Raw genomic sequence first — 24129 nt, forward strand, 5'->3', positions numbered from 1 at the left:
TACATGCTCTTTCAAGGTCATTTAAAACTGTGTCGTACTGGGACTTCAACCAGAAACCTTGCCTAATAACTTGTTTATTTGCAAATGTCTTTATTTTACCTAATCTTTGAACATTTTTCTGCAATTCAGCTCAGACTGCAGATGTGTATTGCTCATAACAGTCTTAACCGAACATGTGAATGTGTTCCAATCTGTTCTCCTTTGGGTGAGGTGATGGAAACCACACCTGTTGAGATATAGAACCGTGTGTGTTTGATATTGTTAAGTAGAATGCATCTGTGTGATCAATAACTTTCACTTGATGAGCGTGTCCACAAATAGCATATATCCGTGTCCAAATCTATTTTGCAGAGTTTTAACTGTTTATTTGGCTGCAAAACTGTTGCTGTGCGTACTATAAGGACAAAGGTGAAGCTCATTTGTATTCTGATAAAAATAGATAAGAACAAAAAAATTTGAAAGTCACTTCTTTAGAGTTTTTATTGATGCAACCTAAAGTTGCCAACAATGAAAATCCACAAATGCACCATCATTCATGTTTTAGTACCTTTAGTGTGCAACACGCAGTTGATTATTAATATATTTTGAACCATTTAAAATCTCAAGTGGAAAGTTGTTGGCAATAAGATACAGTCTCTTTTCAATTGATAACAGTGTCATTCATTATCTGTTGTATTCATTGGTGCCCCCATATGATAGGTTGTGGAGGGACTGAGGGGGGGGGGGGGGGGGGGGGGCTGGCGGGCTAGACCAATATTCTGGAAGATGAATGGTGACGTGTAAGGAACCATAAAAACAATTCCAGTAATGACACAGTTTGAAACCTATGTAATACTGACTTAAATCATTTTCTTGAAAGGAAACACCTGACTATACTACATTTTTTTTTCCTTTACGTGTGAGCTGGGGGAGGGGCAGCAGCCCTTGCCCCCAAATTTAGGCATCCTTGGATGTGTTATACTTCACTGAAAGTGGGATGTAAGTAGAAGTGCAGTACACTTTCTCACTGATAGCATTCCTGTGTCAGAAAGTGATCATTAACTTTACAGTGTCTTGAGGTCTAAGTCTTAATTTATGTTTATTATATGAGCTTTATTAGTCAGTTAAGTTCTAGTAAATCATATACCATTATTGAATGTGAAATGTAAATGTGACTACTTCAGTTGTCTGAACAAAAATTAACTGTAGTAAATGTAGTTTAAATAACCCATGAGATAGTGCTGCACCAGTGCAGTTTTTGTATTCTATGGAGGACAACATCCTTAGATGTCCTACAGAGAATTCTGTTCATAAATAAAACAATGAGAGGTAAAATACAACTCGTCGGGTTTCTGTAACTCGTCTTTGATTTCTCTTAAACAAGCTAGTTTTCTCTTGCAGCATTTTTTGTCATTTCATTAATGGGCTTACAGCATCAGCGTTTTAATCTTTCCACAGTATTGCGGCATTAACCCTAGACAGTTCAATATGTAAATAAAATATTTTCTTTGTGCAGTTTGACACCTCAAACGCGCCTCGTGAGTTGATTCATAGCTGAAATATACTGTTGCCACTCTCCTCTAACACATTTTAATGAATTGTAAATGTTGAACCAGTACAGTGCTAGATATAAAATGCCTTAAATCAGTAACAACCTTGAGGTTCTAGAAATGTTCCTACCCTTGCAATATCTGTACTCAAGAGCGAGTTTCTCATGAGCGAATGTATAGACGTGGAATTAAAAATTGGAAAAGTTCTGTCTGTGAAAGGAAAATCACCTGGTTCAAATCTGATTCGGGCCCATGTTTTAACCTGGGGGGGTGGGTGGGGGGGGGGGGGGGTGTCTATGAAAAAACTTTTGTGTGGTGAGTGTAGGAATGTTTCCTTGAGCTTTTCTGCAGCTCCAGTTTTCTCCATTTTGCAAAAATTTGTTATCATTCCTCTTCACCACATTCTTTGACAGGAACAGATGGCACATTGTGTTTCATTCTTCAAAGAAATGCTCCAGAAATTTCAGATGGTACATTTTTCTATGTATGTAGCTTTCTTGTGGTCATAAAGTGGTTTTTTTATTACATTGTTCATGTTCCCCCCCCCCCCCCCCCCCCTCCCTCTACATACAAGCTTTGTTGAGCGACACGGTGCTCAGAAATAAATCCTAGAAGAATAACTGTCACTAGCAGCAGGTACATGTAAAACCATTCATCAAAGATGAGACCTTTGATCATGACATAGTTCCACTACGTTGGTAAGAAATTGTATCCACTGTTCAACCCCATAGTTCTTGAAGACACTCATGTAACTAACCGTTCCTGGTGTGCCTCCCTTTTTTCCATAGATGAAGACCCAACTAAGCAATTTACACGCCAACTGATGTTTTTCCACATTGCATTTGTAGTGTACAGTCCTGTGTTCTGCGTAGAGCGCATAGTTCACTTGTACCTTATCAGTATGGTTGAGAAGCTGCTAATTTTAACAATGTTTTAATGTCTTGCACCTGATTTGCTGCATTACTAAACAATAAAACTTCAGTAAAGAAATTTTCTTTTAAGAGGTAGAAAGGCTGCCCCAGAATATCAGTCTCACAAAGTAAGTTACCAAAATAAAAAGTTGTGAGAACCAGAGTTATTAAGTAAAAATAGGTAGGGGTTGCGGATAAAATTAATTTTCAAAAAGAATTTATAACACATCATCTGGGGAAAGTGACACTTCAAGATAGAATGTGAATTAAGATAATGAAGGCAATTAACAACATATGAAGAGCTGTGAGACGTTGGAAGTGGCTGAGTGACCACACAAGAACTAACTACACTGCCTGGCAAAAAATAAATCACCTGGAAGGCTGAGAGGGTATGTAATGCTATTGCAGAGATTACAAAATCTTGCCATATTTACAGAGACCTTTGCATTATGAGACCGCTTACTAGTATGGCATTGAGCCCCTCTGGCCTGGATACATGCACTGATTCAGTTGAGAAGGGTTTCATAAGGGCGTTGTCTCCTCTCCTGTGGCAAACTCGCCCACACGTGTTGTAACTGGGCCTCGATATCCTGGATACTGGAACTGGAATGCAGCTGACGTCTGAGCTGATCCGACAGGTGTTCTATCAGGAAATATCTGATGACCTTGCTGGCCACAGGAGTACCTCAACCTCACGCAGACAGTTCTTGGAGACGTGTCATATATGGATAAATGTTGCCCTGTTAAAAAATGCCATGAAGATACAGTCGCATAAAAGGTAACATAGTAGGATGTGGCATGTCCATGGCATATTGCTGTGTTGTCGGTGTTCTTTCTGTCACTACCAGCCATGACCTGAAGTCACTTCCAAGGGCTCTCCACAACATGATACCAGGAGTAACACTACTATGCCCCTCCAGAATACTGGAAGAATGGGACCTCTCCCCAGATTACTGCCATGTTCACAGATAATGGCCATCCAGTTAATGCAGAACCTCAATTCATTGCTGAACACGGTGCAGTCCCTTTCATTAGTAGTCTGTACTTCTGGGTCACAGCAACACCATATGCAGCCATTTGTTTTGTGGTGTTAATGGCAGCTTACACATGGGATGCTAATTCCCTAGTCGAGCTGCTGCTAGTCTCCAATCAGTTGTATGAGATGACATAGAAATCCATTACTTGTTCTTGGATGGCAGCTGCAGATGTGAAGCGGTTATGTGGTTGGTGCATAATATGGCAATCCTTCCTTGAGGTTGTCAGACATGGCCCACCAGAACCTTGAAGACAAGTATGTCCGCCCTTACATTCCCATACAGTCGAACATTGAACATACGAATGCCCCACAAATCTGGATATGGCATGATGCGACCAGCTGGCCAATGTGGCCCCTTCCAAACTCTATAAGGCGCAGATAACGCTGTCATTGAGTACACGGCATCTCCGTATCCTTCACAGTGATCACTCACACCTGAAGTTATTCATGGCCCCCTTATATACTGTACCAGGACTGGTATGGACTCTAATGAATTATGATAGCTGATCTTCCTGTTACAGAGAATTGAAAACCCTAATCATCTAAAATCCAACAATTGTGAGCATGTGTATGAAGTCACATTGATGTCTGACTGTGCCTTCTTGTTGCTTCACTTGTCAGCAATGTATAAGGGAAAGGAGAGGTATAAATAATAGTAATAAACAGGTAGGTGAAAAAAGAAAACAAAGGAAACAATTAGTGACTGTACTGACCTGTAATAAAGACACACAATCTGTAACATGTGGAATGAGGGAATGCAACATAAAATTTATGTGCAATGATATTCATAAGTTGGTGGGGAAATAATTGAAGTTTAGTAGATGTCAAAAGCAAAGGGAAGTAAGGTAACACGAGAAATATGTGGAAATTATGAGAGTTTTTCAGCATTTATATCTTCATTTAACTGTTAATTTATCTCAAAAGGTTTTTGCCTGTGTCTTCATTAATGAAGAATCCTGTGTAGATTTCTCAGTAATAAGGGTGTTGCCCGTCTCCTCCTCAAACTCATTCCTCTCTCCTTCAGAAAGCTTTAGCCCCTGGTTCTGAGATTTTTTGCATTTGCTTGTGTGACTGTTATTCTGCTGCCCCCATCGTATGAATAAGATGAAATCAGTGAGATAACTTGTTCCATCCACATACAGAAACATCTGAAATTTCTGATATTTTGCTGTGTGTGAACTGTCATTTCCGTTCAACGTAAGCATAGCCATACACCACCATTATCCCTTTTGATTTAGAGCCTCTACTGAACTCTCTAATGTTCTTTGATATAATTTCTCTCCATACAGGTGTACTAGTACAAGAAACACACAGCAATATTGGGTTACAGCTCTTCCAGTAAGTACTTCTCTAGGTGTCACTGTTTGTGTGCTTTACGTGGTCATCTGTGAAAATATTAAATAGGGTTCTTTATTTCATATCCATTTCACCTTATACAGTATTCTGTTATTGTCTGACACTTACAAGACTCATTATATTATCAAAGTCGACACAAATATAGGAAAACTTTTCAGTGCCTTGCTTTAAATTGACATTGGTCAAACATTTGTTAGTTTGATGGAAACTCGTAAACAGAATGTAAATAATTCACTTTCCTTTCAATCACTGACATTTTCTCTTAATGCAAGAACATTTTGGGTAAATGAAAAATAAGACACACAAAGCACATATTTTCAGTGTTTTAATCCCTTTCAGCCAACACTTATGGATGCACGACTATGTTTTAGGAACTTTAAATTTCTCTCTCTCTCTCTCTCTCTCTCTCTCTCTCTCTCTCTCTCTCTCTCTTTTTAAAGAAAAAAAAGCTCTTATGCTGGCACAAATGAAGTGTTCATTTTAATTCAAACAGATCTTCCATAAATTAAATGTTACAAATCAATAGTGTCTATGCAGGAATAAATAACCCAAAAAGAAAACTTATGCCACTTATAAAATTAGAGCACAGGTATTCTTCATTTACAGTAGCAAAAATAACTTCATGTTATTAAATAGAATGTAGGAAGAATTTAAAAGACTTTAAAACAATTGTTCATTTTCTTATTTTTCTTACCCTTTCTGTGCTTTCTCCATTGATTTATGATGTTTCAAATTCTTTTACCTTTCACTGTGTTTATATCTGCTTGCTTTTATCTTTCATTTATGTGCAAGTGCAGAGTGATGACTTGAGTCAGCGTATTTATGGGAAAAAACATCCTGTGCTGATGTAAAGCTTCTGTTTGGCAGATAGACCACAACAGTCAGTACATGAGTACTGAGAGCAAAAATTTAAGAAGGAATAAATATTTAAAATAACGATAAAAATTCCCGATACCCTTGGACCAGCGAGGTGACTTGTACCACCCTTCCTCCTCCTGTAGAAGAGAGGTGATTCATTTTGGAGACTTCACACTATGAGTGATGTGAGTCAAGTTGATCAAAATTTGCCTAATGGGCCTACAAAAGTAGTACAGTAATTTTTGTAAGTTTGTAGCGACTAGCCTGAACTGCAGCCGCTGAGCTCAAGTGATGATGAAGCTGTAGGTTGATTCTGTACACGAGCCATGGAGCTCTGGGGACAACAAAGCCAAAGGGTGATGGCATTGGTCCCCACAGCAGTTAGGTAACATGAACAGCAAGTACAGGCATTGGTCTGTAACACTCGTACAACTAACATTAACCTAAGTGTTGAGCAGATGTTACACAATAATGGATGCTAAGATGATAATAGATGCCAAGGGGAAAGTGTGCAAAATTCTTGTATACATGTAATATTCTATAAAGTAATGAACGGATTTTAAAAAGGGATGAAGAAATCCCATGAGTTGCTCTCAAAATTTCTACATAATTAATTCCATTATTCTGAACAGAAGATTTGTCACAAACACACAATTCCATAAACATGATACCTAAATCATGGTGATGTAAAAGGAACCTCTTTGTTACAATACAAAAGGTAGGGTACTTACACAGAATGATTCAATAACATAGCAAAAGTATTAAGTGCAATATATATCAAGCATCTGTTAATGTCTTTCATGCTGAGGACTGTGTTTGTCCACTGTTTGTTGTGCATATTACTCTAAACACAAAGCTCAACCTTACTAACTAGAAAGAATTCACATTAGAGCTGATTAGAAAATATTTCCCTTGTTTTTAAAAATGGATCCATACAAGCCACTCTCCATGCTAGAGTTCCTTTTAGAGGCACAACTTTTAGGAGGTGATAATGGATATGTTTTTTTTTACAGACATTGCAAAAGCTCAAGATTCAGATAACGATGACTTAATTTATGATCTGTATGACACTAGCTTGAATTAACAATACATAAAAGTAGAGAAAATTAAGAAGTTTTTCAGTTCAGTTAAATAGTTTCCAAAAGTTACATACCTACTTTACTCATAAGAACCAGATAAGTCTTTCAATAATTGAGTGCACCTGCACATTTGGAGAAGTGATGGTATTTGATAATATGTACTTGTTTTTATGCCGTATTTACTGAAATAGTCTAAGATGTCCAAGGCTGCTATCTTAAAAGGTCTGGAGTCTCAGTTACAGCATTCAATGGAATTCGGTTTTTAGCCTGTTGTACTTGTTGTGTGCAAGGACTGCAAGTGGAAATGTAATTTTCAATATTGTGTTCTTCCACCAGTATCTTGCTGTTATTGAAGCATTTGTTACCTGCTTTCCACTATGACAAGCTTAAATGCTGTCATGACGTGAGATGATAAAGCATTGGAGTGCTTTCAGTATTACTACACAACTTCCTTGTGGGGTTTTAAGATAGCATAACATCCTCTAACACAAATTCTGGAAGAATGGCAATTCTTGGCATTCTGCATCTTGTTCCTGCACCTCCTGCAATTCAGCAATAAGTACCGTCTGCTTGTAACATGTAAAATTGTGTTTTTTTGATGCATTTTCTTGAGTTTGTGGCAGATCTTGTAATCACATTCACTCAGTGTCAATCGACTGCTTTGGTCTTTTAAATTTAAAAGCCACATTAAGGCTGCACCGTGAATGATGACTGAGAAACATTTATTATAGAATGGTAGTTTCCATAAACTTAATTTCACTTATCTTGGACTGTTCAGTATCAGCTGTTTCTTGTCCACTGCCGTTGCTGTCCCATGTGGAACTGTAATGGCTCATATTTTGAAATTATCTAAACAAATGGGAACTTCTCTTTATTCAATGTTTTTGACCTTACAATGGCCTCATTTTGTGTGATCCTGGAGATGGTCTAAACCTTCGTTCCAGTTGAGAGGATTACCCAGAAAGATAGTTATGTTAAGCTCTCAAGAAGCTTCCTCATTTCACTGCATATCATTTCAGGTGTACTGGCATTGAACACTAAGATACACAGTTTAGAACAGTATTATGGAACAGACTTTTGTGCAGTATAACATTTTTGTGATGGTGTCTCTGCCAAATTGGTACATTGCGTCCCCAAATTGAACAGGTTGGGAGTCATTTTGCATTCACCTTATTGGCCTACTCTTGCAGCCTCAGATTTTCACCTTTTATGACATGTTATCAAACAGTCTTCAAGAAACTACCTTTCCGGATGCGCTCCAAACATGGCTCGACACATTTTTCGCCTCAAAACCATGTTGTTGCTGCAGTTATGGAATAAAAAAGTTACCCAAACATTGGTAGGCTGTTGTAAATAGTGATGGAGAATGTGTTATTGATGACTTAAGTCTCTGTTATGTTTATCTCGTGTGTTTATTAAACATATAGAAAAACACTATGAATTTGTGTACCGACCTGATAGTAAGCTCTCCTGAGTGCCCGGTTAAGCAAAATCTTAGCAGGTATGCCCCCAGTGTTACCTCTCACAGTCACATTTGCCATCTCAGTTAACCCACAAAAACAGAGGTGACTGATCTTAATGGGAACGTGACACAGCGATGACACCTGCCTTTCAGCTGTTTTCTAGTCTATATCTCCTGTTGCTTCTAGAACTTCAAAGTCCACGTCGGGCTTGTCTGTGTAATAGCAGTGTGGCTGTATCAGTGCTTGTACAGGAGGTAGCAGCAAAGCTTGGCTGACTGGGATTACATGGCTTTGTGGATGACTGGACTCGGCTTGGTCGCTTGTAGTGGGCTCTGTTGCTTGTAGTGCTAGGCGCCAAAACAGCAATAGGCTGTCCGGCAAGGTAGAGTGCCAGGAGCCACAGCTAGCTTTGACATTTGCTTCATGGCAAAGCTTGCTATGAAAAAATGGCTGCCTTCCATAAGGACTGAATTATAAGGTATCCCCCACCACTTCTGACATGATTTTTTTATGTGTGCAGAGCAGTGTCTGAAGGAGTATCAGGAGAATGGGCATCCACAGGGAGATGTAAAGACAGAAGGTTTAAAAGTCAGTTCTCAAAATCTATTCAAGTATTTGAAGTACATTAAGGTGAACCTTGGGGTTGGAGCCAGTCAGTACAGTCATGGCAGGTGTCATTTGATAGCAAAACAAAGTACAAAGACCATAGAGAGAGAGAGAGAGGAGAGGAGGAAAAGACTTTTAAAGCTTCACTGAAATTGGGGATCAAAGAGACATCTACCTTTTGTCTGGTGCTCCAACAATACATTATTTCCCTGCTACACTCATCATTGGTCACTCTGGCGGAATGTGTAGTGTTGTCAGTAAGTGTATTTAACAGAGCAAACATCCTCTGTAAATGAGACGTATTTGTTCATTTTGTAGGGCACAGTGGCCAGTACTTGAGTACAGAGATCAAAAATTTAACTATGAAAACAATTAAAAATTAACAATAAAAATTCCCAGTTTTCTCTGTACTTGCAAGGTGACCAGTGCAGTAGAATGTTTTCTGCCATATTTGGTAAAAATAACCTTGTATTTCATTGTATGTAATGTTGGTGAAGTACACTCAAATGAATAACATGACAGTTTGTGTTTGTTGTTGTTCTTCTTCATCCTGGAAAATTGCTTATTGAAGTATCATCACAATATATTGTCTGTGTTTCATCAAAACATTTATCATATTCTGCAGAAAATAAATTCTAGTTTGTCACTGCCAACAGCTCAGTATTACAGAATGTTTAGAAGATAGGAGAGGAGGTACTGGTGGAAGTAGGGCTGTAAGGTTTGATCATGAGTCATGCTTGAATAGCTCAGTCAGTAGAGCACTCGCTTGTAAAAGACAAAGGTCCCAGTCCAGCACACAGTTTTAATCTGACAAGAAGTTTCACTTCTCAGTATTCATTGACATAAATATTTGAACATTGAGTTGAACACAACACAATGAATATAATTATGAGAGATTAGTGAAATATTTAAACAGAATTCTTACCTATCAAATAGCAGCTTTCCAGACCAGGAATTCTGTGACCAAGAAAAATGAAAAGGTTTTAGGAAATGATTGTCCAGGTATTAAGCAGAGAAGTTACTTAAGGGCAATGGTCTAGAAATAAGCAATGTTCTTTTGATGATTTTTCTATCACCCTGTACAGTCCTTTTTCCGTGTAAAAGAACATACCCTTCCAAAAGACATCATTTTTTTAATCACCTTCAATTATATATGTTCTCTATTGATTTTAAAAAAAGTCGTACATAGTACAGGGTGTGTAAATAAAGTTTCAAGACTGATTTTTTCCTGAATTGCGGTGCATGCGCATACTGGTCTCACCACCTGCACCTGGTGGTGGGGGGAATTGGCTAAGCGAGCCAAGCATCGGCATTAGCTGGAAAAATGCTGGAGTGAAAACATCGCAAGTGCAGGAAGTGTCTGTTTCAAAATGTCATCGAGAGATCGGAGCGTCCAAAATGCAGCACCTCTTGGAGCAGCAGAGTTTGATCAAATTTTGTACAAAACTGAACAAGACCACTACGGAAGTATTTGAAATGATTCAAGAGGCCTATAAAGAATATTATACCGTGTCACATGCCACAGTTTTCATGTGTCACTAGAGGTTCAAAGATGGCCGCAAAGACTTGAAGGGCGATGAACGCTCTGGAAGACCTTCAACGAGCAGAATTGATGAAAATCTGGCCAAAGTATGTGAAGTTTTAAACAGTGACCGATGTCTCAGCAGCAGAATGATTGCAGATGAAGTGGGCTTGAATCACCAAGCTGTGACAGAAGATCAATGATGAAAAAAGTGTGCGCAAAACTTGTCCCTAAAGTGCTCTCGAATGAACAGAAGGAGCAGTGCCTGGCTGCTTCACAGGAAATGCTTGAACATTTACAAACCAAACTTGATTTTTTGGACAAAGTGGTTACTAGTGATGAGACCTGGGTCTTCATATATGATCCAGAGTCGAAGAGGCAAAGCTTGGAGTGGCACACCTGTGCATTCACCAAAGTAGAAGAAAGCCTGCATGAGTAAGTCACATGTGAAAAGCATGCTCATTGCATTCTTTGACTCAGAACGATTGATCCACAAAGAGTTTGTACCTGCCAGACAGACTGTCAATAGTCAGTATTATACTGGAGTGGTGCACCGTTTGAGGGATAGAGTCCACTTGGAGAAGAAAGACGACTGGGTGCTCCACCATGACAGTGCAACCGTTCACACCTGCTTCGCTGTCACTGAAGTTTTGACCCAGTTCAACGTGGCAATGCTGCTGCAGCCTCCCTATAGCTCTTACCTCCCCCCCCCCCCCCCCCCCCCCCCAGTGATTTCTTTTTGTTCCCCTGGATGAAGAGAGACCTGAAAGGGAACTGGTTGGTCAGTGTCACAGCAGTCCAAAAGGCTCCAATGAGAGTTTTGAACAGCATTCTGGCTAAGGAGTTCCAGGGAGCTTACCAGCAGTGGAAATCTTGTTGGCAGTGGTGTGTGGATTCTGAAGGCACCTATTTTGAAGAATTAGATCAAACTAATGGTCTGAATGCACATGTGCGAGTAATATATTACAGAAAGTTATGCAGAACAAAAATGGATGTATGTTATTGATTGTAGTAATTTCAATGGACTCTTGATCACTAATACAGTAGACATCACACGAGGTTGAAGTATCTACATACAACAACTAAGATGATAGTGAGAATGATCACAGTGGCTCATGTTGCAGAATGTAGTACCCAAAAGCTTCTGGTTTGACGTAATGTGCTTACATGTGAAAATTTTGCAAGGCATGTATTTGAAGCCAGATCCCTAACTCTTGGGAAAAATTTGGTACCAGTAATTCTATCCAGGCATACCTTCCAGACCATCTTGAAGCTTAATTGATTGTACGCTGCCCACAAAAGAGCTTGAATCCCAGTGTAGTAGACAGTGATAACTTGTTGCATATAATCATTGCAGATTCTGATTGCACAAGAAAATGTGTGTTGAGAACGAAAGATTTGAGAAGGGCTCCAATCCTAATTCACGAGTTTACTTTAGTAGAGAAATTTGATTTAGTTTCCAAGTGTGGACAGCTTGCTTTGCTCATTAGCAAGGTTAAGTCTGTTTACATGCTGGTAAAGTCAGATGTGACATCATTATGACATGTACACGCATTCCTAAAGATGACGGAGGCCATGTATTGACTTCTGTTATCATTTGACACACTAAATTGTGGTAGCCAGTCTTGCAGTCGAATCAAAGGAGCAGCTCCTTATCAGTTAGTATATTAGTATATTCATGGCAATTCTGGAAGCTCTTGATGTCTCTTTCTTTCTTTGAAAGAGTGGCCTGCCAATTTTTGAAAAAATTACCCCACAAAATGCAAAAACTGCTGCCCTATAGTAGCCTTGTACGTTGTCCACATTAAACTCGATGCAAGCCTGGAATTACCTTCAGAAATGATTTTTGCTAAAACTGAAGACTGAATTGTCTAATGCCAAAACATAATTTGACAAATATCCTCCATATTGTATAAAAGTTACACATATCATTGAAGATTTGCATCAGTGTGTCCAAAGATGTCCTAGTAGGTTATTAGTAACAATTATTGAATCTGATCAGTTAGTTTATGTGTACATGAGTGGTATACCATTTTTTCTGAAAATAGGTACCCAAAGAACCTTTTTCTCAAATATTAGTTTCAAGTGACTACCTGAGCAGTCAAATGGTTCCTTATATGAATAAAATGCAAGGTTTTGTTAACATTACTCATCTGACACTTGTGTTCTACACATGTAAAAATTTCACAGTACTTTGATCACAGTAGCCTAATGATGAAGAATTCTGTGCATGTTGACTGTTGAGTGAAATGGGATGAAGGTTTTGAACTGTTCAAAAAAATAATCTAATGTAATTGGATACATAAAAAAATAACTTGCAAAGTGGTGGCAGGAGAACACACATATAAAAAAAGAATTTTTTTAAAAAGAAGGTTTTGCTTGTGCAAGCTTTCAGAGCCAGTGGCTCCTTCTACTGCCAGAAGGGTTGAAAGGGAAGGAAGAAGGGTGAAGGAAAAGGAATTGGAGAGCTTTGGGAAAAGGGGTACAATCCGGAAAAGTCACTCAGAACACCTGGTGGGCGGAGACTTACCGGACGGGGTGGTCTTTCTTTCTCATCCCGCCCAGTAAGTCTTCCATGACCTGGGCTTCTTGGTGACTTTTCCAAACTCTACCCCTTTCTCCTAAAGATCTTCAGATCCTTTCCCTTCATCCCTCTTCCCTCTCCTTCAACTCTTCTGCCAGAAGAAGTGGTACTTATGTTTGGTTTTGAACAGGTAGTCTTTTTTAAATAATTCATGTTTCATAAACAAATACCAGTGGAATTCCCCCCCCTCCCCCCTGAAGGAGAGCACAGTTTCATTTATTTGCTTATAATCATGAAGATTATCAGCTTTAAGTGCACAAAGGTTAAGTTAGGTGCATTTTCCATTCCGTCATTCCGTAAACCAGTTGTGAAAAGATGTAAGAGGGTGTAGATCACATCAGAAAAACAAAAATAAATAACACATACTTACAGAATAACCGATATGCCAGTGTTACTTCCACAGGCTCTGAATGATACTATCTCCAAGGATGTGGGGAAAATACTTTTTTTTTTTTTCCATATCAATTGAAGAGCTTACCACAATCATTTAAAAGTAAATATACTAAAACTCAAGGTAATACCTGTCCTGTTGTAGCCTAGCATCATCAGAAGAGGAGTGGAGGGAACTGCATGTCTTACTTACATGGATTATATTACTGTATTGAAGAAGTGACGAAGTCCGATATTGCATAGCTTTCTTGTCTTATGTGATATAGTTAATAATAAACACACCAGTATTGTTTGCTAAGAAATTCATGAATGGAGTAATTCTTTACACTCACCTTAAACTGTACACTACCTGTTAAACTTTTCATAATTTCTAGTGAACTATTGAAAATATGTAGATATGGATACATTTCTTGACCAAAGTGACTGACTTTGTCTTTTCAATGTTCCTTATATTGGATCCATGAAATGAAATGAGCTTTTGGTTTTGAGGAGAAAGTTGGTAAAATAATTTAAAAACTCTTTTAACATTATGTAGTGTGGTAAGCGATATGAGCATCACATAAATGAAATCTCAAGAGAAGAGCCGACAGAGAAATATGCATAAAATGTTGGGAAATAAATGTATTGTGGCCTGATAGATAATTTAAATTTGTGTATGATAAACCTTGTTTTACAAAACCCTGCAACTGTGTCTGTAATGATTCAGATAATCAAGTACTACACCAGTTAGGGTTTTTAATGGATAATATGACATGTTTCAGGAAATATTCACGTTTGCAAATGCTGTTGAATATTGGACGTGATACCTGCAACACACACTTGCAATCTGTATTACTAAACAACTACTAAGTGATCTGGAATGTGGAACCTAGAACCAGTTGAAGGTTGCCTATCTAAAGGCTTTCAAAAATTTTATTTTCAGTATTCCACGTAATTCTTGACTAAATTTAAAATTTCCACTCATTAAGAAGTGTAATCTTCATTAAAAATTTAACACAATAAGACAAGCATTAAAGTTAGAAACTATGTGCTTGTTTTGAAGCAGCAAAAGTGATGGTGTGCAAATACCCGGATTTTATTCATCCTCTGTTTGAGAATGAGAGCACTTACTGACTTCCAACAAACTTTGCACATAATTACAAATTATTCAAAACTTTTCCTTACTGACATGTCCCAAAGTGTGATGGAAGGAGAAATGTTTGTAACTTACTACATTTTCACTGTTCTTGCAGTGAAACTGCTACATCAGGCATGACATTTTAATTTCTTACCTCTTTACTACTAAAATATTTGCAAAATTATGTCATTATACGGCACATAATTCAGGAGACATGACATCATAAACATTGATATATGTGAGAAACTAGTTTTTATTTATAATGGAGCACAAATTGCCCAGACTATATTCCTAATGAAAGTGTTTAGAGGCTTCCAACAAACTTTAAGCTTAATTTTAAATATTTTCTAAATTTTTTCTCACTTACGTGCTTAACGTCAAAGTAGTTTCATTGTTGAAAGAATCGGGGTTTACTGGTACTAATATAAACTTTCATACCCCTTGAAAATGGAAATAAATTCCTGAAATGTGTTGTGCCATGCACAAAAAATATAACTCTGCAGTACTTTATTAGTAGGGACATTTGATAATTAGAGACCAAATGAGATTTTTTACTGCTTTTCAACTCAACCCCACCATTATTAATACACTTGTCCCAATGATGAATTAGGTTTGTTTTATACATGATGGAAAACGTTCTTTCTGTTGCTGTTTGAGCCACTTTCCCACAAATTCTTCCATTCCATGCTTTGTCTTTTGGACTCAGGTTCAAAATGATGAACTGTCACAATAAAATCTTGTTCATAAAAGCATCACATTCCAATTCATATGCATTTTTCAAGTCTGCAAACACTTTGAGTCTTGTTTCCTCATGTTGTTGCATTATTTCCTTCATGACCCACCCTGCATTTGTTTTTGCTATATATTCAGCTGTAATATGTTGATCTTCATGAATAATGTCAGCAATGCAGGGATCAAGAGGAGGACTTGACACATCCATGGAATGGGCAGGACATACATGTCACTGAGTCACTTAGAGGTTCAACTGTTTTTAACTATTCTACCTACTTAGAAAAAAGTTACAGTTCATATAATTTTCATCACAATGTAAAAGCATTCTCTCCTCTCTCTCTCTCTCTGAGACACACACACACACACACACACACACACACACACACACACACACACACACACACACACACAAAACCTTTCTTTACTCTCGTGTTACACTTTTCTGGCTGACTGTTTATGTTTGTGAGTGTACCCAGAAAATAATGATAGTATGATGCTAACAATGTCATGGCATAATACTTTAGGGTCCCAGACAGCAGGCCACTTAATAGTTGAACAAAGAAAATGTTACAGTGTTTTTAGTGAATAGTGGTACCAATTGTTTGCAGACATTGCCTTAAGGCATGCTACCCGTACTCCTCGCCCTGCTCGTCCTTCATCATCATCACAGCATGCAGCAGTGCTGTCAGGCACAGAGATAGTTCCATCAGCAGCTGGAACTTCGAGTCAAGCTGTTGTTCCTGCAGGTTCTGTTCATACTCCTGAGTTTGGTCCACATGGTAAGACTACTGATCATCACTAATTGTTGATATGTGAGTAGCAAGATTTGAGATGTTTAGATGAGAGATAAATGATGTAGTCACAAGCTTATTAAAAGTAGGTAAACATGTTCCTGTCATAGAAAAGCCTTATCATGGCATTACCAACAAGAACTTAAAGCTAACAGTAGTGAACTTCAAGCTCTTATTTATCTCTAAAATTAGGAAAAGTAAACAGTCATTTTGTAGATGAATGATGGGTGGAACATCAACACATGAAACAGACCAGAAAAATCACACTAGCCTTCTGCACACTAGATCGCCGTGTTTTAGTGATCCCCCCCCCCCCCCCCCCCCCTCTCCTCCTCTCTCTCTCTCCTCTCTCTCTCTCTCTCCTCTCTCTCTCTCTCTCTCTCTCTCTCGCGCGCGTGTGTGTCTTTATATTAGAAAAAGAGTGAAATGAGTTTCATGTGTCTGTATGTCATCCATCCATCCATCCATCCGTCAATCATTGGTTGCCTTATCTAATTTGCTTTACTGTTTCCATCTTGCTTCTGATGCTATGATATTGCCCTTTCTGATGACTAGACAGCAAGAAGGAGAAAGGGAAATATATGCGCCATTCCAGAAATACAGATATAACTGGACAGGTTTATGGGGAAGAAAAATGGTTGATGTTGCTAGTTCTTAGAAGTTAATAGTGAATTGCAGAATTCCCTAGCTTTTTAGGAGATCATTGGTCATTAGAGAAAATGAACTGAAATTAAATAAATGTGTGGGGGATCCAGAGTACTGAGTATAGAGGAATGTTAATATTTGTAAAACAAAGTGATATAACATTCAGGTAATGGCTCACTCTTATTTGGGTTAATTCCTTTTCTCCATTCGTTATTTGATTTTTACACAGTTGCATCATCAACAGTTAAAATTAAATAATAGGAGCTTAAACAGTTGTCAGATGTTAAGGTTCTCTGTCTTCAATGGGTTTTCTATGATTTCCAGGTGAGGAGAAGTTTAAATGTTTTGACTCCAAAAAAATTTGAACATGAGTGAATTCTCATTTTGTGGTGGTACAGATGTTTCTTGAAAGTGGGTAGATGACATTAGAAAACATGCTTGTGGAATATGGATGTGATAGTCAACAGTTAACACATGGGAAAATTAAGATAGGTCTTTCCTCCGGCAGCATGTGTCAGAAAGCTGACATATGCACGCTGACAATATTGCGTGCCCTGGACAGTTTCCGCTAATAAGTAGGGATATAGGAGTGTGTGTGTGTGTGTGTGTGTGTGTGTGTGTGTGTGTGTGTGTGTGTGTGTGTGTGTGTTCCTGTAGTTACTGTTCTATTGTAGCTTCTGTAGTTCCCCAACAGTAGACACATCTCACTCTTGAAAGTTATTTCCTCACATGTGAAAGTAAAATATATAATTATAAATTGCTCAATAGAGATTTCGTTTTGCTATTAGTTACTCTTAAGTTTTTCTTCAATTACAGCTGTTGGTTTGTCTGAGGACATGCTGTCACTTTTATGCATCAGTTGCATGGATGATTTAAAAAGTGTGTGTGTGTGTGTGTGTGTGTGTGTGTGTGTGTGAGAGCACGCACGCGTATGCATCTTGCATATTATTCTGAAGAAACAATAGTTTCCCATTGTAACTCTTGAAGAGAAGCCCTAGAATTGCACAAGCTGAAAATTTAATGTAGAGGCTGCAGTTGTCAACTTAAACAAAGAAATCGAAATCGAACCAGATGTACACAATATCGACAGTTAATGGATATTGTTTGATAAGATAGTTACTCATAACAGACTACTCCACAGTTCAAGATGGTATACTATTGATCAGGCACAGATGGAATAATTGCTCAGTGCTTATGAAATATATTTGGTAAAAAAGTTTCATCACAACTGACTTTCTATGTTAAGTTCACTGCCTGCACCAAATGCTTGTGCTATATGATGGCACACTGCAATAAAACTTTATATTGATACTGGTTGAAGTTTTTAGCTAAATTTGCAGAGAACCTACATCTGTGTACATGAAATATATCAAGAGTATCGGAAAAATATATAATATTTAAATAGCTTCACATCAACTGTGATGATTATTACGTTATGATGATGCAGAAATACATACCAATCTCAGTCTGAATGTCATATCTGGAGTAGAAAATTTAGTTTCAGCTTCATCATGGACAGTGTGCTGTGTTATGCCTATGTAAATACCATGAGTGACTCAATGTGTAGTGCAATGGCTAGTGGTCATATGGTCTTTAGAACTGTAGAAACAATTCTCAAGAAATATTTTTACAAACAAAGATAAAGGAACAAATATAGCAGTGTCTATGTTATTCTGAAGTACGACGTGACAGATGTACTCGCAGTTGCAAATATGGACAACCATCAGTTGTATAATGTTACGACGACAATGAAAGTTTGTGTAGACTGGGACTCGAACCTGATTTCCCATTTATCACGAGCAGTCGGCTTACATTTGGCTATCTGAGCATGACTCACAGCCAGATACATGGTTGACAACACATGGAAGTTTGGATCTGGTCATGAGTAATTCTTGGATAGACAAATGGTAAGACGACTGCTCGCGATAAGTAGGAAATCTGGGTTCGAGTCCCAGTCCAGTACAGATTTTCATTGTTGTCATTCCATTATTCATCTAATGCAAATACATTCCATGGAAAGAAGTTGATGAAGTGGGAGTGGGGGGGGGGGGGGGGGGGGGTTCGCTACCAGAGATTGGGGCAAAAGGATTTCAGGACTGAGGAATGTGTGTTGGAAAAACAGCTCATATCTACGTAATTCAGAGAAATTGCTGTTGGGGATAAGGAACCAGATGACATGAGTTGTGAACTAGCCATTGAAATTAATAATGTTTTGCTCAAGAGCATGTTGCGCCTCTGGGTAGCCAACTCTGCTCTTTGCCACACTTGGGCGGTGACCATTCGTTTGGGTATATAGTTGGTGGTCATGCGTACATAAAACTCTGTGTAGAAATTTCAGCAGAGGTGGTATATGAGATGAGTGTTTTCACAGATTGCCCTAATTATGATGGGATACGGTAGACCTATTATGGGACTGGTGTAGGATGTGCTGGATGAATGTATCAACATAGGTCTTGCACCTTGCACTTTCTTAGGGATGTGACACTTGCAGAAGATTGCGATTAAGTGTGATAGAAGGATGGAATAGGATACTGTGTAGATTGTGTGGGTGGCTGAGTGCCACTTAGTGTTCCAAAAACTAGCAAAATTCTAAGCCTTGTTTATGTGCCGTTGAATGACTCAATGTATATACTGTTTGGTGAGTTGTTACTTTTACTCCTTAAATTACTTACATTCCTCCAGGACTTTCCATTACTTATAGCACTGTTTTTCCACCTGTGGGTCGTGACAACCTGGGGGGGTCGCAAAGCCTTGCTTAGGAGGTTGCGGTCACAGGAGAAAGCAGTTGCAGGCTGGCTGGTAACATATGTTTCATGACAATCATCTGCTATAGTACAAATATCACACAGAAGCGACAAGATTTTGTGAAAGTATCTTGCAAATTCACTCACGTTCAGATCTAGTACTTACTTATAATAATGAATATGAATTTAATTTAAACCTGTTGAAGAGTTCAAATACACAAACACTTGCAGCAGCGAGAAGCAACACGATGTCTATCGGATCTCTTCCCACTTCTGCGGATTGGAACTAGGGCAGCGAGAGTCACTAAGTCTTGTACAGATAGTATTTACCTTTGAGAGGTTTGCGGGGAGGGGGAATCGACCACATCAATTTCTGGGCTGGGATTGTGGTTTAGTGGCAGCGTCTTGTGTATTACTGACAACTTACTTTACCTGCCAATCATCTGCTGTGATAAAAATATCAGATGGAACAAGAACAATGTATGAAAACACATTTAAAAGATGCTCACGTTCAAGTGTGATACAAAATGGCTGCAACAACACACATACAACTCATGTGAAAGATTTTGCGCCATGGTTACTAGAATGCATTTCAGTAACAAGCTTCGAATCAAACAATAGATCTCTAGGATTGGCAGCGGTAAGACAAGGCATGAAGTACAGAAATTTCTATTGAGCAGTTCTAGGATGCCTGAGCTCAACTCAGACTTTAATTCACACACTGCATGTTGATGTTGTTTGTATTTTTTTAGTTCTGTGTCTTCATTAGGATTCCCAGAAAATCGTCGTTGCTGGTCACCTGGTTAATTTGTCATTTCTTTCGTGTAGTTAATTTTGGTGATTGTTGTGAAGATTTGTAAAATGTCTTACAAAAAACTAGTACCATCATTTGTAAAAATATGTACTACATATTCCTGCAATTAACTAAAAAGAAATGTTGTCTTCTTTTGAAACTGAATGAAAGTAAATGAAATAACTATCCTGCTATATGTCTCAAAACTAGGGGTCCTGAAATACAAAAACATAGGCCTATGGAAAATGGTATTTATTTTTTATTAAAGTTACGTAATTCCTTGTTTAACATTAATTCTGAATTGAGCATAATGTAGATCGTTTTGTAATAAATACACCATGTTAACGACAAATAAATGCAATGCTGGAAAAGTGTTTTCAGGAACCGATTGATAACTAAATGAAGATCAAGTAAGTAACTGAGAAATTCGAATAAAAGTTCTTCTTGTTTACAAATTGACTATACAGTGGTACCTCGTTTAATGAGGATAATTCCCTTCTGGGTTTTACCTGCACTGAAAAACGTTCGTTATGCAAAACATATTTTTCTGTTGGAATTCAAGTAAAAAAAGGATAATGTATTCCATTCTGATAAAATACTGAAACAGTTTATAAAATGTACATCCTTTTTTACAAGAAGTCATCAAAAGACATTTGTTTTACCTTCTCTTCAAAATGAGTCATGAACACAGAAGACTGATAGCTGAATGAAACATCAGCCTATGTATCGGTTAATGTGCAGCTTTATTGAATTCATGTTGGTTAATGATGACATATCTAAAATGGAATTAATACAGAGGTATTTCAGGGCCATGAAGTAACATGAGTCTATAACAACAACAACACTGATGTAAAACATTGTGCTCGTTTTTCCTACACATTTTCTGTTATTTCATTGTCATTTCCTTCTCGCATTGCATAAATCATACTGTGAAGAATATAGTCAATAACAATAATGATGCGATTCAGCTATTATACGCAAATGCACAGCGCTTTATCTGCACAACTGCAATTTGATGCATCGTGGCTAATGTCTCTCATTTGTATTATTAAAAAGCATACTTGACACTTATTAAGATTTTATTGTTTTGAACAGTTTTTATTCATAGAGCGACATCAGCGATATTTGCCATGTGTGCCACTTAGCCAGATGAAATAAGCATAAAGCACAACCGTATCAATGAGAAGGCTGTGCCTTTATTAATAATTTGTCAAATTGTGGTTCTGCTTTTGGAGACACAAATCGCCGAATCGTTTTCTAGTTGAAGTCTATTTCTCTTCTTAGTTTTTAAGTTCATCATTGAAGAGAACACTAATTCACAAAGGTAGGAAGTGCAAATGGCACAAATAATTTCAAAGCATCCTCTGCCAGCTGTGGATACTCTTCTTTTCTCTTCATCCAGAAGACGTCAGTCTTTTGCAAATTAACTTGCATTTTAAGCATCCCATCAGCTGCTAAATCTGTAAGTGTTTCTTTTGTCCTTGTGCTCAGATCAGACAGTTTTACTGACATATCTAAAAAAGGATTTAGTGTCCATCTATTACTGTTCTCAGTGTCAGAGTTCAGCTCTGGAAGGTAACTTAACAGTTTCTCTTCCAAATTATGCAAGCTCTGTATAAAGCAAGGAATGTGAGAACTCAGTTCCACCGACTGGTCCATTCAAATTTCTTCGACAATCATCTGAATGTGAGGGAAAGACTCAAACATCACCTTTTGTAAAAATATTGATCATGAATTAAGTTTGCGTGGAATTCTTTGATTATATCCTTAGCTGTTATAGTGTTTTCTTCTTGCCCTTGGAGATTTTGATGGAGCGAACTCATGTCTTCACAAATGATCCTAAACAGTCGAGTTTGCAACACTTTACCTTTAATAGAGTTTACAACTTTGATCACATCTTTAAGCACGTAATTTAAATCAGAAGTTAAAATTGTGGCTGCCAGAGTGTGTCGATGAAGAAAGCAGTGTGTCCACGAAAAATTTGGCATTATTGATTTTAATTTAGTGACGAACCCACTTTCACTACCAGTCATAGCTTTAGCACCATCACTACAAATGGCGATACATTTTCCTCCAATCAATCTCGTAGTTGTGAGTGCTTTCTAAAAATATGTCATACAAACACTGGCCATTAGTGTTCACAGGGAGTGCTTTGCGAAATAAAATGTCTTCCATGATACTGCAAAGCAAAATGTGGGTTCTTCTTTACTTTTTTGACTATCTGTTCTCGAATGTCACTGACCATATTGTTCATTCCACGTTCAGTGGTATTATCAGAAAGTGGTACGCTTTGTAGCTTGTTTGCCTCTTGCTTACCTAACATAATTTCAACAATATCCAGGGGTGCTGACAAAATAAGATTCTCTGCATCTGTATGTGGCTTCCCTGCTGTAGCAACTTGGTAGCTAGCTAGTAATGTGCTCTTGTTGACAATGGATACCTAAAATAGGATTAAAAAATTGTTAAATGAGAAAAAGAATAAAAATTAGAAACATTAATACTATTTTAAACCAACAGCTAACATTACGGTTTTATTACCTGAATCATAGTAGTTTGCTACCAGTTAAGTGTTTTCAGTTTCCTTTAGAAGAAATCCAACGGTTTATCAGCTTCCTTGGAATGTTTAGTTGAGGGGTGATGCAGAAGCTTTGATGGTTTCATACTCTCACGTCACAATACTTTGCTGCAAATTACAAATTGAGGTTTATTGTTCATGGCTCATGACAGTGAAACCATACTTCAGATAACTGTTATCATAAAGTGTGTGTGTGTGTGTGTGTGTGTGTGTGTGTGTGTGTGTGTGTGTCCCAACTCCAAGTTTTGATTCACTTTCGCCACTGCCACTTGTACCAGACATGGAGGGTTGCACAGATCTTTTAAGAAACTTGTCCATTATATACTCACTCAGCACGAAGCGTGAAGACAATAATCATGCCCATACTTGCTGGCATACTCACACAACAGATTGTAGTCACCAAAAATGTGCGACTATCCTCCCCACTGACCCCTTCTCACCTCCACGCCTCTACTGCAGCAAAGAATATTAATTAATAATCTCTGCCCGTAGAGCACTGTGACTGCTTTTCACATTTGACTTGATTTCTTGATCAGTATAGTATCGGTAGAAAGAAAATTAAAAGATTTTGCCTTTGAAATCGCTGGCATACTTTTATTATGGTTCTGGGGGTCAACAGAATATTTTTACTTGGAAAGTGGTTGCATATTCAAAAAGATTGAAAAACACTGCTATATTGTAAAGGTACTTGCTTGAAATAGATCTGTTATCCACAGTGCAACTTTATCATACATTTTTTTCTCCCACGGAGTTGGAATGTCTTGAGTACAGTGGGGTGATTGGTAATTATTATTAAAGTGTTGCCATTTGCTGTGCTGGTGGATGTATGATTTATTTTGTTTAGTGATTGTTAGTTATATATGAACAATACATTTAACAATATACTCAACTTCTTAAGAGAACAATTCTCAGTTGTTTTGCACCGCGTTAATCTGCCACTATTTATTGTTCTACAGATAATTTTGTTTTGAGGTCTGGGCATGTCTTCAGGTTTGAATTTTGGCCAGTCTGGATTTAGTGGCGATACTAGTATTTTGGATTATCACCTTGAGTTTCATTGACATCTTTCATATGCTTCTCACAGCATGTTAGCCGTATCATAACTGCAGCTATTGTTATTGTTATTATTATCATCATCATCATCATCATCATTTGCTAAGAGGACCAGCTAAGGACCACAATAAACTGATGATCAGTTGGTGTCAGCTTTTCCTCCTTCCATTCATAAATATATTGTCGGTATTCATTCATCGGCTTAGCAATAGTTCTTTATTTCTTGTCTTAGTAATTTTTATATAAATCCTCTTTTTATTTTTTGGATCGAATATACTTTGTAAGATTTTTGTCTCATTTTCCTTCTGATTTCCCTAACAAACATTTCTGAGAAAGGATAAAACA

At 37.8% G+C, this 24129-nt stretch overlaps 1 protein-coding gene across 2 annotated transcripts in view; it reads left to right on the plus strand.

Moving 5' to 3' along the window:
- Nucleotides 1–24129, plus strand: part of LOC126355628 (E3 ubiquitin-protein ligase Ubr3) — a 259907-nt gene that overhangs the window by 164228 nt on the left and 71550 nt on the right. The window contains exon 18 of one of the 2 annotated variants that reach the window (XM_050005991.1): nt 15792–15962. The exons of the other annotated variant lie outside the window; for it this stretch is intronic. Coding sequence (XP_049861948.1) covers nt 15792–15962 — 171 coding nt within the window. The remainder of the gene's footprint in view (nt 1–15791; nt 15963–24129) is intronic. 2 annotated transcript variants of the gene reach the window in all.

The sequence above is a fragment of the Schistocerca gregaria genome, chromosome 3, assembly GCF_023897955.1.
Source record: "Schistocerca gregaria isolate iqSchGreg1 chromosome 3, iqSchGreg1.2, whole genome shotgun sequence".
NCBI classification, from domain to species: Eukaryota; Metazoa; Arthropoda; class Insecta; order Orthoptera; family Acrididae; genus Schistocerca; species Schistocerca gregaria.